The following is a 17079-nucleotide window of genomic DNA, read 5'->3' as shown; positions in this document are numbered from 1 at the left end:
GACAAATTCTACATCGGTTTTGCTCTTTCATAAGTGTCTTTTTTTAAAAATTATTTATCTTTTTATTTTTTACAGATTGCATTTTGATTCACTGTACACTAATGGGGTACATCATTTTGTTTCTGTGGTTATACACGATGTAGATTCATACCATTCGTGTAATCATATATGTACATAGGGCAATGATGTCTGTCTAATTCCACCATTTTTCATACAGCCCCTCCCTCTCATATCCTTCTACAGAATCAAAAGAGAAGAATGGAGGAACTTTAGGTCATAAGTGTCTTAATAGCAGAAATATGGTTTCCTTTTATTTGAGTCATAAGACTCATTTATTGGAGTTTTCTGGATTACTAAATTTAGGCATATTGTGATGGGTTGACATATTTGACTCCATGGAATTGTTATAAGCCAGGCTATACGGGCAATGACTAAACAGACTTCATTTTACCCTGAGACTCCATGTTGTGTAGGAAATGCTTTTCCCGTAGGAACACCCTGCCTCTGTACCCATTAACAGTTGCTTATCATAGCATGTTTGCCAACACAAAATGGCAATTCTTATATATAATGTAAAATTGTTCTCTCTTTGATTCCTATTTTTCTTTGACAATGTACCATGTCAACAGCTACTATCTATATGTTAGTAATCATTCTTTAACTTGTACCCAACTAAGGTCGTTTTGACCCACTTCCCCTTCTGCTTATGATTTTAGATCTCATGATGTTAGTTTGTAATTTTGAATCATAGAAATGGACACGACCGGTGTACTGACTTACTGTATAAAAACCCCTGCAACACTATGGTTGGGGCTGTTCTCCCAACAGCCATTTTGGGCATTGTATGAGATAGTCTGTCAGGCGGCTCATAAAGACTCTCAAATTTGGACTTCTCAGTGGTGATCAGTCTGTCCAATGTCTAATTTCTGATTAGTGGTATTTTGGCTCGAATTTATTTTCATTTGTACATTAAACTCTTAGTCTTCTTTCAACTGTAATTACTTTTGGGTTCCTTGTTTATTTTCTGTATTATTATAAAAGTTCTCATTTGTGCTAAAAGCTTGTTCTGTTTCTAGTTTGTTATTATTTTCGGCCTGATTTCTTTTTTGTTTAGTTTTGTTTTATTGTTTTTTTTTGTTTGTTTATTCTCACTTAAGTAAAGCTTAGATGACTGACAAGCATATGCTGGGAATCCAGATCCCCAATGAGAAAGGAAAGACATTTTCAACACTGGGTTCTTTGTGTTCTGGACATGTCGGTAATAGCACAGAAATAGACACCATAGGTGCATCTTTTTCCTCACAATCAAGTATATTATTTGTCAAATTAGAGGGTATTTCCTATAAGTTTGTTTCTTCTTCAGAGTTGCCATATGGTGGCTCTTCCTTAGAACAAACAGAAATTTTTTAATTTGTTACAAATTTAATCAAACTTCTGTGCTAATTATTTGTGATGAGTTGTACATTCTATGTCCAAACTAATTTGTCTTGTTTTATCAACATTTCCTCATGCTTTTGCATAGTAGTCCCGAATATACAAATATATCCTATCATAATCCTTATTCATTTATAGTTCCTGATTTACTTTTTGCAGATGCTAAAGTAGCAGACAAATTTTCTTGGTTTAATTCTCAGATTTATTTTCTGTCAGGGTACATGCCTTTGAGATAGATAACTTTATCCTTAAATAATCAAAGGGCATGGGCAAAGAAAAATTAGAAAATAATAAAAAATTAATTGCTGAACTACTTAGTGTATGTTCAGCTACTCCCAAATCACTGGACTGTAACTAAGAAGTGAAAAGTAATTTACATTACACTAAAATAGGAGAAAAACATGAACTAACAAACTTAACTTTGTCACTATTTGTTTGAATTAAACAATTTATTATGTTTTAAATTTATCAAAAATGATTTTTAATATTACAAAGTTTTCATCACATAAAAGATTTTACTTCATCATACCTTAAATAGGGAGGCCTTACTGTACATATAAATCCTTTTACTAAGGATTGGTAACTGGAAAGCTAATATCAATAAACACCAAATAGAAAAAAAATCCAAAATTTTAATGCAAGTGATATACTATGATAGTCTTAAGCATTTATATGGACTGTGTTAAGTCTTGTTCTATTATATTCTAAAGTGCTTTGAAGATAGTGGATGAATATATTTTTATAATATCTACTGACTTCCCACATTGAAATGAAATAAGGTAGAAAGTTATTTGTTTTCTAATGCCAAAGGTTTCATTCTAGAAGAAATGATTCACTTAACAGGCAGTTAGATTGATTTTATAATCTTGTTTTCTTTCTCATCTTAGACACTGAAATACATTAGAGACCACAAGGCAGAATGTGGTGTTAACTTTTAAGTCAGAACTTTTAAGTCTGGTATTAGTATATATAAAACTACAAATTTTGAGTCACTGAGAATAATTATCCCTTAACATGAACACAATTCAGTGACCATCACTGTTATAGTATTCATAATTTCAGTTCTGTCATCAAAAAACTCAAATTTGATCTTACCTTCTTTATCATGTAAAGAAGATTTTACAAATGGAAGCACAAATGATATTCAGAAAAATTTTGCCTAAATTCCAAGGAAAAGTTTAGTTACAGATTACTATACATTATAAGATTTTGTTTTATAACTAGTTATAATGCTTTTAAAACTAAATATTAATATTATATTATGATCTACTGATTTTAAGAGGCTATTCTGAAAAGTAATTTTATTTGCCCTATACTACAATATTAAAGCAAAAGATATTAAACTAGAAATTTAAATTTTTACATACCTGTGGTTGGTTATTTTCATTGCCATCAAGGCTGTTTTGCTCTTCCTCTGATGTTATTTCTAAGTCTGGTTCTGTTTACAAATATTAACACAAATTACTTAGAACAATGATAAAAAAGTGATAATCTTTATAAAAATAGAAAATAATAAAAGTCAAAATAATTTATTTTTATCTTCCTAAATACAAATTTAAATTAAGCTTAATCTTTAATTGAATATTTACTTCTTTAGGAAATAACTGTAATAATCCAAAACTTCAACAAATTAGAGATACTAGATGTTTCCACATTCAAAGCATACATACAACTCAAAAGATTCATCAACAAATTCATTCACTCAATGTAAGTAAATAAACCCTCAGAATCAAAACTATTAATTCTATATTAATAAATAAATCTGCACTCTATATCATTCTCTACCTAATAACAGTAACTTTTAAACAACCTGCTAAACATTTTGTTCATCATTATGGCTTCCAAAATTACTGTTACTTTTCACCTTTATCAGTCAACACTTGTTCCTTATATCTAAAATGTTTTCATAGACTGCTCTGACAAATTTCTTTTCTTCTTTTAAGACTTGGCATGCTAGATGAAGTCTTCCTTAATTGTGGCTATCATTTCCTAGATAAATAGGTATTACTTTCCTGAGGGCTACCTTATCAATTTTACCTACTTTATCAATTTCTCTATTGTATGTTTACTACTTGTACTGTAAATTATTTCTTTTTATATCAGTTCCTTTTGCTTCTGAACCTAAAAATAAAGCAAAAAAAAAAAAAAAAAGTTGTGTCTGAGTAGGCAATCTTTAAACTTTTCCCACTTAGCCTAGGAGTTCTAAATATCCTGATCCCCACTCTTAAGTTTATGTTAAATACTAGGCTAAACAAAATTATTCCTTCTCCTAATTCTTTTTGTTATTTGTATATTAGGGGAAGAATATGTTATTTATGTTAGGTTAGGGAAAGAATCCACATGCCTTCTTAAAGAGATATTCCGTATGGTTTTAGGTAAGGAGAATAAAACACAAGGTAAAAAACTATGGTACCAGTCTAGGTGTCCACAGAGGAATGAATGGATAAAGAAAATGTAGTATATATACACACTGGAGTTTTAATCAGCCAAAAAGAAAAATGAAATTATAGCACTTGCTGGAAAATGAATAGAACTAGAAATGATCATGTTAAGTGAAATAAGTTAAACTCAGAAGGTTAAGGGTCCTATGTATTCTCTAATATGCAGAAGCTGGAGAGAAAAAAGGAAAACAAAGGTGAGGGTGGATCTCCTAAAAATAAAAGGGAGATCAGTAGAGGAAAGAGACAAAGGGGTCGGAGTTTGGGAGGGAGGGGAGAAGTGCTGGGGAGTGAAACCAGTCAAATTAAATTATTATATTGTGTGCATGTACAAATACGTAACAACAAATTCCATTAACATATACAACTACAATGTACCAATTTAAAAAATGTGGAAAAAAAAGCTCATATGGCAAATTTTACCATGTAAAGATTTTTGAAAAGTCAGAACTACAGTAACATGAAACCATGCACAGGAACTCTATGGTTGTATTCTCTATGCTTCTTTATTACCTTCTTTACTCTCTTTGTTTTCTGCCTTTTGTGATTCACAGGTCATGGAGAGTATAATTCCTTAACAGAAACAAAGCCCCAATATTCATCTTTTCTTTAAGGTCATCTTTCCAAATTCTGTGGATGGTGACTGATTTTCAGTCACTGATTATGATACAAATGGATATTTATCATCAGCTTTCATATTACTAGATTTTTTTTCCAGATCTTTCAATTTTTTTAAAAAAAATTTATTGGTTCATATTAGTCATAGATAACATTAGAATTTATTTTGACATAATAATAAATGCATGGTGTGTAGTTTGCTCCAATTAAGCCTCCAGTACTTACTTTTACCTTCCCCCACTTTCGTCCCTCTTCCCCTTTTCCTCTACTTGAGATCTATTTATTTACATTTGTTTAAAAAAATTAGTGTCTTGTGGATATGCATATGGTAAGATTCATGTAGTTTATTCATGTATGTATATTGTAAAGTTAGGTCAGATTCATCCCACTGTTTTTACCTTATCCAGTCTCTCCTCCCTCCCCGTCAATCCCCTTCCACTACTCCCTGATCTTTTATTTTGATGGCATCCCCCTATTTCTTTCTCTCTTTTCCCCCCTAATTTTAGAATAGCTTCTGCATATTAGAAAAAACATTTGACTCTTGACTTTCTGAGTCTGACTTATTTTACTTGGCACTGTAGTCTCCAGTTCTATCCATTTACCAGCAAACAACATAATTTTGTTCTTTTTCATGGCTGAGTAAAACTCCATTGTGTGTATATGCCGCATTTTCTTTATCTCTTTATTTGATTAAGGGCATAATCTGGATATTGTGAATTGTGCTGCTATGAACATTGATGTGGCTACATTCCTACAGTATGCTGCTTTTAGATCTTTTGGATATATACCAAGGAGTGGGATAGAGCTGTGTCATACAGTGGTTCCATGCCTAGTTTTCTGAGGAATCTCCATACTGCCTTTCAGAGTGGTTGCACCAATAAAGTATGAGTGTACCTTGTTCCCCATATCCTCCCCCAAACTTATTATTATTTGTATTCTTGACGATTTCCATTCTGATTGAAGAGAGATGAAATCTTGATGGGGTTTTGATTTGCATTAAATTACTAGATCTTTGACAAGTCTTAGGAATGACCGTAGAATAAAACAGTAATTACTACCTCATGTACATATATGACTGCATGACTGATGTGATCCTACGATATATATAATCAGAAAAATGAAACTTCACTCCATTTATGTATGATCTATCAGAATGTATAAATGCATTCTACTGTCATGTACAACAAATTAAAAAATTTTAAAAATAAAAAAAAAACTAGAACTGATCTGAAAAATTCAAAAACAAGGTTTTCATTTATTAGAATGTGAATGATAATAGAACTGAAACCAACTTATGCAAATTCTTTCTTCAGATAAATAGTCCCATGTTCCCCTGTGCCCCACATACATCTACTCCTTCATGGCTTACTTTATTTTACATATACTGTACTTGATAAGTTCAATTACCTATTTATCACCTCCCTATTTTTCTACATTTTTATTTATTAGTATTACAGTATTGTTTCACACAGCCATTACTATCACATATTGTTTTCCAAGAAAGCATTATTTATTATTAAGATCCTTCAGAAATGTGAATTTTTGAATTAAAATTATTAATTATTTTAAATTCAAATATGCATGACAGTATTTGCATTCTGAAGACATGGACTTTAGTTAATACACCATTTTATATTAAAAAATCTACTTTAATTACAATAAGATGGTCTTTCTTCAGTGCCTCAAAATTTACCTTTATGTCCTGGATAAACATCATAAATTTTTACAAAAAATGATACCTTGACGTGATGTAATTGTTCCCATTTTTCAAAGGGCAAGGGTAAAAAATCTAGGTTCATAATAATTCACTGGAAAATTCAATGAATATAAAAATGACATGAAATAGGAAATGTATAGATAATAAAAATTTCTTTATAAACAAAATTGTCAGATTTAAACTTTTTAAGACAAGTGAAAGAAAAAAGAAATATAGAAGTGTAACTTTAAAAGTCATTTCATCAGGCTCCCTTACCATTTGATATCCATGGTTTAAAACATTGGTACTAAATAGTGATTTGAGAATCCCTGGAATTCAGTATCTATTCCAGGGGTCCAAGAAGCCTAATTAATACTAAATGTTATTCGTCATTTTCACACTCATTCTCTTATAAATGTATAGTGGAGTTTTTCAGAGATATGATGTGTGAAAAAATCATAGTTCTAATGGCTAAAGAGTCAAATATAATGGCTACTGTAAGGTATGACTATGCATGCTTATTTTTTAAATCTTTCAGATTGTTTCTAATATAGTAAATATTAATAGATATAACCCACTTAAATAAAAGTTCTTTAGAGTCTGTTATAATTGTTAGTACTATAAAAGAATCCTAAGGCCCAAAAGTTTCAAAATTAGTTTTGAAGAACTGTGTGTTCCAAATAGCTATTAAAGCATGATTACTTTACCCATTATTAATCATCAAACACACATACCCACACATGCTTGCACACACACACACACACACAATCTGTTAATCAGAACATCTGATTGGCTTAAGATCATCAGTATTAACAATTACTAAGAAGAAATAAAGTTAATTTGACATTAGAATCCAATACACATTTTTTTTTTTTCATTTTTAAAGAGGATCTTAAAACTCTTCAGAGATGCCCTGAGAAGCTGGGATTACAAGCATAAGCATTGTGCCTAGCTCTCCAATAAGCATTTTTAAACTTTGGAAAAATCTTAGAATCTCATAATTAACCTCTGTGAATCCCTAACAAATAAAGGGATTCCAAATTGGGAACTTTAGGGCACTGCAACATAAAAGTAGAAATATCTGAATTAAAGCTTACATGAAAATTTTTATGCTTATAAATACCTTTTTTTCAAACATGAACCAATAATTACATTTGTATTATTTATGTCAAATCTTTCCAACAAACATGGAAAAAATTGGGAATAAGAAGACTGAGCATTTCAAATAGTTTAATGTAGTTCTTTCCAGAATAATTTGTATTGCAAAATTTACCTGATTTGAATGTTTGTACATCCTTCATTCCTATGGCTTTACTCAGAAGAGAATCTTTCATTTCACTGGTAGTCTGGATGCATTTTGAAACAAGATATTTAATAAATATTATATATTGCATATAGCATACAGTTAATAATTTCAAGATAAAAATATAAAAGATATTTACCTTTAACTGAGGACATTTCGCAGGAGATTCTAAAAAGCAAAGGGGACATACAATCAATTAAATGTAGATATCACAAAGCCAATCATATGTTTATGCAGAGTTAGTATGGAGCTGAATCTTCATGCTTAGGTTTGGAAATTAGAGTTGAGGTTTTTTTGTTTTTTGTTTTTTTCCCCCTGGTTAGGACAGCAACATGATAAATATATTGAAGAAAAAAAAACCAGGAATACAAGGTTAATAAAACATGCAGTTAAAGTTTCAAAAGTGAGATTATGTTTCTAATGACCATAACTAAAGTAGAAGTGTGCACATGAACCGATATGAACATGCCGATTGATGGACAGAAAAGTGATCTGTAATCGGAGGAGCAACACATGACCCTGACAGGATGTGAAAGCTGATGGCAGAATGTAACAGCATAGATCTTTATGTAACACATTAGAACCATATACTACAAGTATTTATCATGTCACTCAATTTGTTCTGTAATTTAGGAAGTACAAAGTTGTAGTTAAGAGTTCAGTAGAATGCAAAAATGTATTTCTCAACAAAGTTTTCTGAAATGATCAGCTGGGATATATACTTGTAGAATAATAGTTAATAAAAATATTCATTTTTTTCATACCCATGTTGGCTACTGGTATGCCTACATCTCTTGTTTTCTCTAGTTTAGCCATCTTAACGTTTCTTGATCCACTCATGCAAGATGGTATATAAACCATATCTAAGAAATAATGTATAACAAGCTTTCAATATTGAAATATGGTTATCAAAAAAAGAAAAAAAACTGAACTGTCACAGAATTTTTAGATACTAATGACCTTTTATATTTCAAAATCAGTGCTATATTCACTAAGAATAACAATTTTGATATTCAAGGAATGAATTGCATTATAGTCTCTTGTTTCCAGAATTAAGTCTGCTTTGCTGTATCTCTAGATTCTGGTCTTGATTTTTCTCCATTTTATTTTTTTTTAAATGAATTATTCCCAGCACTTTTTCCTCTTTATTTAGCAGTAGTATCTTAGAATTATATCTATTTCATCATCTCTTTAGTCCTTTCCCTCTGGGTAGAAAACATGCTCAGAAATAAAAACAAAATCTATACTTTCCCTTGATCCTGTAATGTCTTGTATTATTATCCAATGGCTGGTCCTCCAGGTTTCTTTAAAGTGAAGTCTAGGTCCTTGCCATTCAGAGTATTGCCTGAGGACCAGCAGCATTGGCATCACCTGAGATCTTATTAGAAACAAAGTTACAGATCTGCTGAGTCAGGATGCACATTTTTAAAATGATCCACAAAAGGTGGTCTAAGTCAGTTCCCAGTTCCTTTACCTTAATTTACCTTAATAGCTTCAAGTTCATCCCTATCATGTTCTCTAAATTGAAATTACATAAAAAGTGAAAAACTTTCTAATGGTTTCATCAGGCTATGGCTTTTCTGATCTCCTCAGAGCTAATCCTACTTTTCTGGTCTTTATAATTCTCTTCAGTTTTTAAAAACATTTTATTTGTTCTTATTTTACATGACATTAAATTATATGCATTCATGGTTGATCATATATATTTATATTCATTTATGGTAAATAAAACATAGCTCTGTGTGATGAGTACTTCAATTCTCAATGCCCTCCCAACAGTGAGGAAAATGGCAAGAGAAGAAAAATTTTGCTTTAAATTTTTGGAACTGGAAGCTTACTTTATATTCATCCCACATTTCTAATACCCTGATCTTCATTTTTCCAAAACATTACTTTATTTTCCCACTCTCCACTATGTATACCTGCTTCTTTTCCCTTCATTTACTTCCCGTACTCTCTGCCTTTCTTAATTCTTCATTCCCTGTTCTCTTTTCCACTTTCTTATTTACTAACTTTCCTCAGGTCTTCTATCTTAAAATAATAATAATAATAATAATAATAATAATAATAATAATAATAATTCAGCTCCTTCGACACTACAAATTTAACCTGCTGCTGAAACTTGATAAGATGTACTATTTACTACCATTTTACTTTTTTCCCTTACCATGCATTTAATGTGTCTTTGACTATTAGAACGTATCAGTGCTCATTTTCAAATAAACACTTTGCCAAATAACTTTTTAATAAAATACAGCTCTTACCTTCTCCTTGTCCATTGATTATATTGTTTCCTCTTTGACGCACAGCCCCAGATAAATGACTAATACCCTTTTGTGGAAGACTCTCAGAGATACTCTAGTGAAATTAATATTAATAATGAGTTGCATAAAGATTTTCTAGCTATAAGAAGATAGCTGAATGTTCTATTTTAAAAGCAATTACATTTTAAAATGACAGATGCATGCATAAAAAGTCAAACATTTCAATAAAGAACTTCATATGCTTTGTCTAGATCAAGACTATCTTTTATCTTCACATGGCTACTAAGCATGGAGGGGCACAGGAAACATATTCATAGATAAAATACTAACAAATGTGTATACTTCAAAAAGAAACTTAACTCCATAATACCTAACTCTACTTTGCATTCCCCACCAAACATAAGAGAACATTTAAAACATACATTTTAAAAAAATTCTTGTAAGTACACTTGCAAAGTATAGCATGAAACACTGCAAACACTTCTAAGGACAAGAAATAATTTTAGTGTTAAAATAAAGAAACTTGGTATGATAAGCAACTTCAGAGAGTGTCATCCTGAGTGTAAACATTGTAGAAGCTCCTTCGTTTAGGTAAACATGGACTTAGAAAATCTAAATTTTTTTTGTAGTTTGTTGGGGCATGCCTGTAATTCCAGTTATTTGGGAGTTTGAGACAGGAGGATCACAAGCTGGTGGTCAGCCTGGGCAACTCAATGAAAACCTGCCTCAAAATGAAAAATAGAAGGGCTGGGGAATGTAGCTCAGTAAGAGTGCTTTCCTAGCATGTGTGAGCCCCAGGGTTCAATTTGTTATACCATAAACCAAAAAACAAACAATAAAACTAAATAAAGAGAATATCAAATATTTTTGACAAATTTTTACTTATAGGAAAAATGGCTGAATAAAATGACAGAGTGGTAACAAAAACTTATCTTTATGCTATGTTTAATAGCATACAAATATTAGACTCATTGTTCAACTCTTTCCCAATAAACAATGAATGTCAAAAAATGTACAGCAAATCTTAATAAGAGAGGATGCATAAGAATATTTTTTAAATAAAATGTGCCCAGGCACTTATTTGTATATTTTCTTTTCTATGCATTACACTAATAAAAATGATTACTGATGATGGTTATCCCACTCCCTGCGTCCAGGTCATTCCAGGATGTTGAGAGTAAAATGATGGACAGATGCGATTCATTGTTTTCTCTACCAAGAATATTCTCCTCCTAGACATTCACATGGTTGGCTCCTTCCCATCCTTTAATTATAAGCTTCAATATCGCACTCAGAACAATCTACACTTTAGAGAAATCTTTTTTTTTTTTTTTTTTTTTTGCGGTGCCCGGGATTGAACCCAGGGCCTTGTGCTTGCAAGGCAAGCACTCTACTGACTGAGCTATCTCCCCTTAGTACAGAATTTCATTCTCATACCCATCCCAACTACAAACTTCCTCAGTATTTTTTAAACTAGCATTCTGTTTACTTTATATGAAGCACTTACGGTGACTTAACAAGTGTTTGTTGTTTATTTGTTTTTGTTTTTAGTACTGGGGTTTGAACTCAGGGGCACTCAACCACTGAGCTACATGCCCAGCCCTATTTTGTATTTTTTTTAAGAGACAGGGTCTCACTGAGTTGCTTAGCGCCTTGCTGTTGCTGAGGTTGGTTTTGAATTCACAATCCTCCTGCCTCAGCCTCCCAAGTTGCTGGGATTGCAGGTGTGCACCACCGTGCCTGCTTACTTGTTTTTTTATTCTATCACTATAGCACAAGTCTTCATGTGGTGAATTCCATATCTAATTGCCTTCCACATAGTAGACAGTTAACAGCAGGAAATTATTCAAGGTCAAAACATTTATAATCTCATCAGGAAGGCCTCAAGCACCAAATCACTATATTCCTATAAAACACCCATTAATAGTTTACTGAAACCATTTCCAAATTAGAAACATATATGCCCCCTTCAACTTGTAAGCTTCACACTTTCCTTGACACTTTCCATTTTATTGTCCTCAGATTTAAAAAAAAATCTTGAAATTTAATAAGTCACTGAATACCACTGAGATCATTTTGTCTAACAAATAAACACTTTGTCTAATAAATATGAACACATTTCTTAGTTTACAAAGTGTTTTCACATTTCTTCACCATATTTGTTCATTACACATATCTAAGAGACATTGTACCATCTTTATGGTACCATAGGTTACTGACATTTCAATAGTTTAAGTAAATTTTCCAAGATTTCATAGCTACCAAATGACAAAACCAGTATACTGACATTTTCTGTTTTCTAACTTCAGCTACTGTGCTGGTACCATAATGAAGCAGCTGCTTATAAAAATCAGGTCCTTCCAATCTTTTTCCACAGTGATCACTTTAAAATAGTTCACCACTGTTTATACTTATATTATGGTAAGCATAGCTGACATAAAGGTATTCAATAAATTTTATTTTCAAAAATGGCTTCTATTTAACTAAAACATCAGAAAAACTAACTATATTCTCACATATTTACGATTTCTCATGCTTTTCCTTCTCAGAGGCTGAAACATTCCTTGCAGATCTATTCTTCACAGTTCAAATACAGAAATACTTTCATGTTTACTTATTAATGCTATAAAAATTAGTCCAAATTTTCACTCTGAATCACATTAGGACTTTAATATATCCATATATAACACAGAGTCACAAGGTTGACTTGAATAAATCTTTAGTTTTTAGATAAACAACCTCAGAATGCAAGCTGATTCCCTGTGATTTCTAAGTTTTAGTTTTTTACACTATACCACATTGGCTTCATTAAATGAATCCTACAAATGATCAGAATTTTAGTATGCAGTAGTAATATACTTATTAGCATATACTTACTTTATTAATTATATGTTAAAGTGTGAGGATATTATTCCTTTTAGCTATTTGCAGATGTGAGAAAGTAAAGTCAAAGCCGCACCTTCTTTTTAAGAAATGTAACAATGTCTATTTTTTTTATATGGATTAAACACTAAATTGGAATGAGCTGATAAGAGGATTAATGAAATGGAAGACTAAGCAGAGTAAATGTAACCAAATATAATACAGAAAAGAAAATAGAAAATACAATTATTGTTACATATTTGGTAACTAAGAAGGAATAAAACATAAAATTAATAAAATGAGGGACAAATAATAAAGAAGTAAATTTATAAAATTGAAAGTTAAACATGATACTTCTTATTCAGAAGTACAGTGGGCCATAAAAGAGTTGAATAAATAAAAATAACGAAACATTAGTAGTCAAATACCAAAAGGAAAAGGCTTAAAATCAGTAAGAAAGAAAACAGATAATCTACAAAGATGATAGCAGAATTCCCACATTATTAAGGATACACTATAACTCAGAGAAAGAAAATACTAGTAGTTCAGATAAACATAATATTCAAGCTAGAACTGAATAATTAGTCAAAATATTTTTGGTAAAATAATTGTAAAAATATTTTCAAAAGTAAAAACTGAGTACTTTAATTCCCAGAGATGCTTTTAAAGATTATATTTCAAAAAGAAAAAAAAAGATATACAATATGAAATCTGAGAATCAAAATACAAAGTAAAAATCTTAAAAACCTATGGAAATATCAAAATATGATGAATACTGAGTTAAAAAATCCATAAAACTTTGGCAACACAGGTTTAATCACGTTTAGATATATTACAGTATGATCCCATATATTTAAAGTAAGTCAGATAGTAACTCCTATGCTATTTGAGTAATTTGACTGAATACAGTATAATTTATTATTAAGACAATTATTTTAATCACCAATTTTAAAAAGATGGTACTTGTGTCATACAGTTTGTAAAGTACTGATTATTCTTTTAATAGAATGGATGAGCACCAAAGAACTGACAGTGGAATAAACACAAAGCATCCTCTTCAATGTTTTAACGTCACTCAATGCTTATTCCAAAAATAACAATAACAGACAATACCTCAGAATCCCAAGGTGATTCTTCATCTTCCTCGTCTCCTAATCCCAATGCAGACATCATATCTATAAAATGTAGTAACAGATACAGTAATAATACTTAGTACTGTGAATTTTAAATATATGTACAAGTCTATCTCCATTAATAATATTGCAATAAAATAAAAGGAAGAACAAAAAGGAATTTCAGAGGGTTGATGCAGTATTAGGAAGAAGTTGGTTGCAGGAGAATGACAGCAAAAGCAAAAATATAAAAGAAATGGGTATCTTTTCTTGGATCTAAACACTTTATTTTTTATAATAGTATTTAAATATAGAAAAATTTTCATAGATATTCACTGACTTACCACTTTTATTATTTTTGGGCCCTGTGTCAACGTAAGTCAAATTCCCATTATTTGTTTGATCTTGTGAAGCACTTTTAGTACCATTTTCTTCTTTTCCAATTATTGGTTTTGTTGTTCCTTCCTGCTGAAAAAAAAAAAAAAAACCTGACTTGAGAAAAATGTTTATTCAGGTGGTCACCAACTCACTCATTCAATCAGTCAGTAAGACGACATTTATTGTACCTACCAAATCCTAGGCACTACCTTGGAAGACACTAAAAATAGAAACGATTCCTGTCTATTATCAAGTAGAGGCAGAGATACAGAGAAATAAATAAGAATAAAGTATAATTTATTCTTCAGTTCTACAACTGAAATGAATTCAGTTAAGGGCAAAAAGGACAAAAGAATCGGTTCTACCTAGAAAGCTCTGGGAATGTTGCAAACGGTCACATTTTAAAAGAAAGAGAAAGTACAAAGTGAGGGTGTGAAGGGATAGGACAGCAAAAGGATAAGGAATGAAATCACATAGTAAATGAAGAATAGAAAAAAAATGTGGTAAATCTGGAATACAGTTACTGGGAAAGGGATGTATAGATAGATCAGGGATGTATAGATAGATCAGGGCCAAACCACAAAAGATATGTGTCATGTTAGAATATGAACTTTCCCCTTCATGTAATGTGGGAAATAATAATGGGTAATAAGGAGATGAGTTTTAGCATTTGAAATGCCACCTGGGCAGCAAAATAAAGATAAATTAACATAATGGCAGAAAGCAGAACAAGAGAAATACATTTCAAAATGACAAGTGAGAAGGTGAATCCCAGCAATAAGACAAGAAAAATGGTAAGTAGAATATACAGAACTTAGTAACAGACTAGACTGGTGATTTGAGGGACTGAGTTCAGGATTTCTTAGCTTTAGTGTTTCAGTGCTATTTAAAATGTACTAATTACTAGAATTGGGAAATGGATGACATATTATATTAGTATAGAATCAGAAAAGGTTAACATCAATGTCTAAAGTTGAGGACATATCAAATTTCAGGCACTCAGAGGACTTAGATGCCAGAACTGAATAAATACATTCAGAGTAGGAACATACAACCTTAATAAGGACATGGATTCAAGAAAATAAGTATTTGTAAAATATACTACATTTATAATTAAATAATGCAAACCTACACAGAACTCTGCAATTTTAAAAATGAACACAACAAGGAGAAAAATGGGTGACCACATTTACAAATACATACATCAACACTTATTTCAAGGATATGAAAATACTGATATATGCAATATGTATTTACTTGTTTCTGGGGTGCTATACTAATATGCATTGTTTAATTTAATGAAAAGATTTAATTCTAAGATACCAATTCAAGAAGCTGCAAGAAGACTCCTTTTAAAAAATAAATCCTAAGCCTGGCGTGGTGACACATACTTTTAATTCCAGTGACTTGGGAGGCTGAGGCAGAAGGATCGAAAGTGAAGCCCTAAGAAACTTAGTGAGATCCAGTCTCAAAAAAAAAAAAAAAAAAAAAAAATACAAAGGGCTGGAGATATGGCTCAAAGGTAGAGTGCTGCTGGGTTCAATTCCTAGTACCAAAACAAATAAATAAATAATCATAAAAGGTTTAAATTGTAAGCTTAGGCATGGTAGGTCACATCTAAAGTTGGAGCTACATGGGAGGGTGAGGTGGAAGAATTACTTGATCCCGGAATTTGAGGTCAGTCTAGGCACATTGCATGACCCTACCTTCAAAAACAAATGCTTTAAATTGCATAAGGAAATGTTTAATGGATTATAGATCAGGCATTTTAAGTACCAGAATGATGTAAGGAAAAAATGTAAAACCCAGTTTTAAAATTCGTTTTTCCTATAAACAGCATACTTATAGTTCTAATTTCCTATTTACACTATGTGGAATGGTAGTTAAAAATTGGAGAAAGGATCAACTCTAAAAACTTTTCCAAGTTGAAGATTTCTAAGTCTTTAAATACTTTTAGGTCTTTAAATACTTTTCAAATACTGTTCAAATTCTTGTTAATCAGTATCCAATATTCACATGAAGAAAAAAAGATTTTAGACGATCTAATCATCAGAATTCCTAAGCTTTAAAGATGAAAGAATTTACATATAAGGTTTAACAACTATAAATATTTGTGCTAGGGATGCAGCTGGGTGGTAGTGTGTTTTCAGCTCTGGGTCCAATCCCCAGCAACACAAAGAAGAACTTAATTAATATAATCAAAAATTTAAATTAGTGAAAACATTAACTAAATGCTTGCTTATTTATTCTTCATTCTATGTTGGTTTTTGTTATTTGCAATACTGGGGATCTAATCTAAGGCCTTCTGCATGCTAGGCAAGAACTTTACATACCCAACCCCCTAACTCTTTATTCCCAAAAAAGATCTAAAACACAGGGCCGGTAATGTAGCTCACTGGTAGAGCACTTGCACAAAGCACTGGGATGGAACCCCAGTACCAAAAAAAAAAAAAAAAAAGAAAGAAAGAAAAAAGAAAAAAAAAATCTAAAACAGTTATCAAAATTATATACCCAAATGGAAAGATAAGTTAGGTAAGTAACTTAAGGAAATAACAAACACTAAACTGAAAACTGTAAGAACAAAAGAATAAAAAATTAGTAATTCATAATAAATCTCAAGAGGCCTAAAACAGATTTCAGTTTGCATTATGTATCAACACAGGTTTTGCTTAATTAAATATATCACTTTGCTAAATTTAAAAGCAGGAAAATTCTTTCTCTTCTTCATTAAAATCAACAATAAGTTACTTGGAAAAGTTTAATTTCTATCATATTTCATAACAGTCTCTGTTCTCATTTAATTCATGCTTTTATATGTCTTTCCTCTTAACTCTCTTATTTGAATTTGATAGTTATCTTGCCTTTCTTAAATGAATTCTTCCCATTCGTTCCACTCTTCAGCTTCATATTCATCCAGCTGTTCTCTTGAGTTGCTTTCTAATTATTTCCTTCCATTATGGCATACCTAAGAATT

General features: G+C 31.2%; 1 protein-coding gene across 9 annotated transcripts in view; it reads right to left on the bottom strand.

Moving 5' to 3' along the window:
* Positions 1-17079, bottom strand: part of Ankrd26 (ankyrin repeat domain containing 26) — a 120366-nt gene that overhangs the window by 78868 nt on the left and 24419 nt on the right. For 6 of the 9 annotated variants that reach the window (XM_047552213.1, XM_047552212.1, XM_047552214.1 and 3 more), the window contains 7 exons: positions 14072-14195; positions 13729-13790; positions 9754-9847; positions 8254-8352; positions 7629-7657; positions 7460-7532; positions 2802-2872 (listed from right to left, as the gene is read on the bottom strand). In XM_047552213.1, the coding sequence (XP_047408169.1) occupies positions 2802-2872; positions 7460-7532; positions 7629-7657; positions 8254-8352; positions 9754-9847; positions 13729-13790; positions 14072-14195 (552 nt within the window). The remainder of the gene's footprint in view (positions 1-2801; positions 2873-7459; positions 7533-7628; positions 7658-8253; positions 8353-9753; positions 9848-13728; positions 13791-14071; positions 14196-17079) is intronic. The other 3 variants (XM_047552206.1, XM_047552209.1, XM_047552210.1) reach the window with 2 other exon arrangements.

The sequence above is a fragment of the Sciurus carolinensis genome, chromosome 5 (assembly GCF_902686445.1).
Source record: "Sciurus carolinensis chromosome 5, mSciCar1.2, whole genome shotgun sequence".
NCBI lineage: Eukaryota > Metazoa > Chordata > Mammalia > Rodentia > Sciuridae > Sciurus > Sciurus carolinensis.
This window is presented reverse-complemented; position numbering and strand designations above follow the sequence as displayed.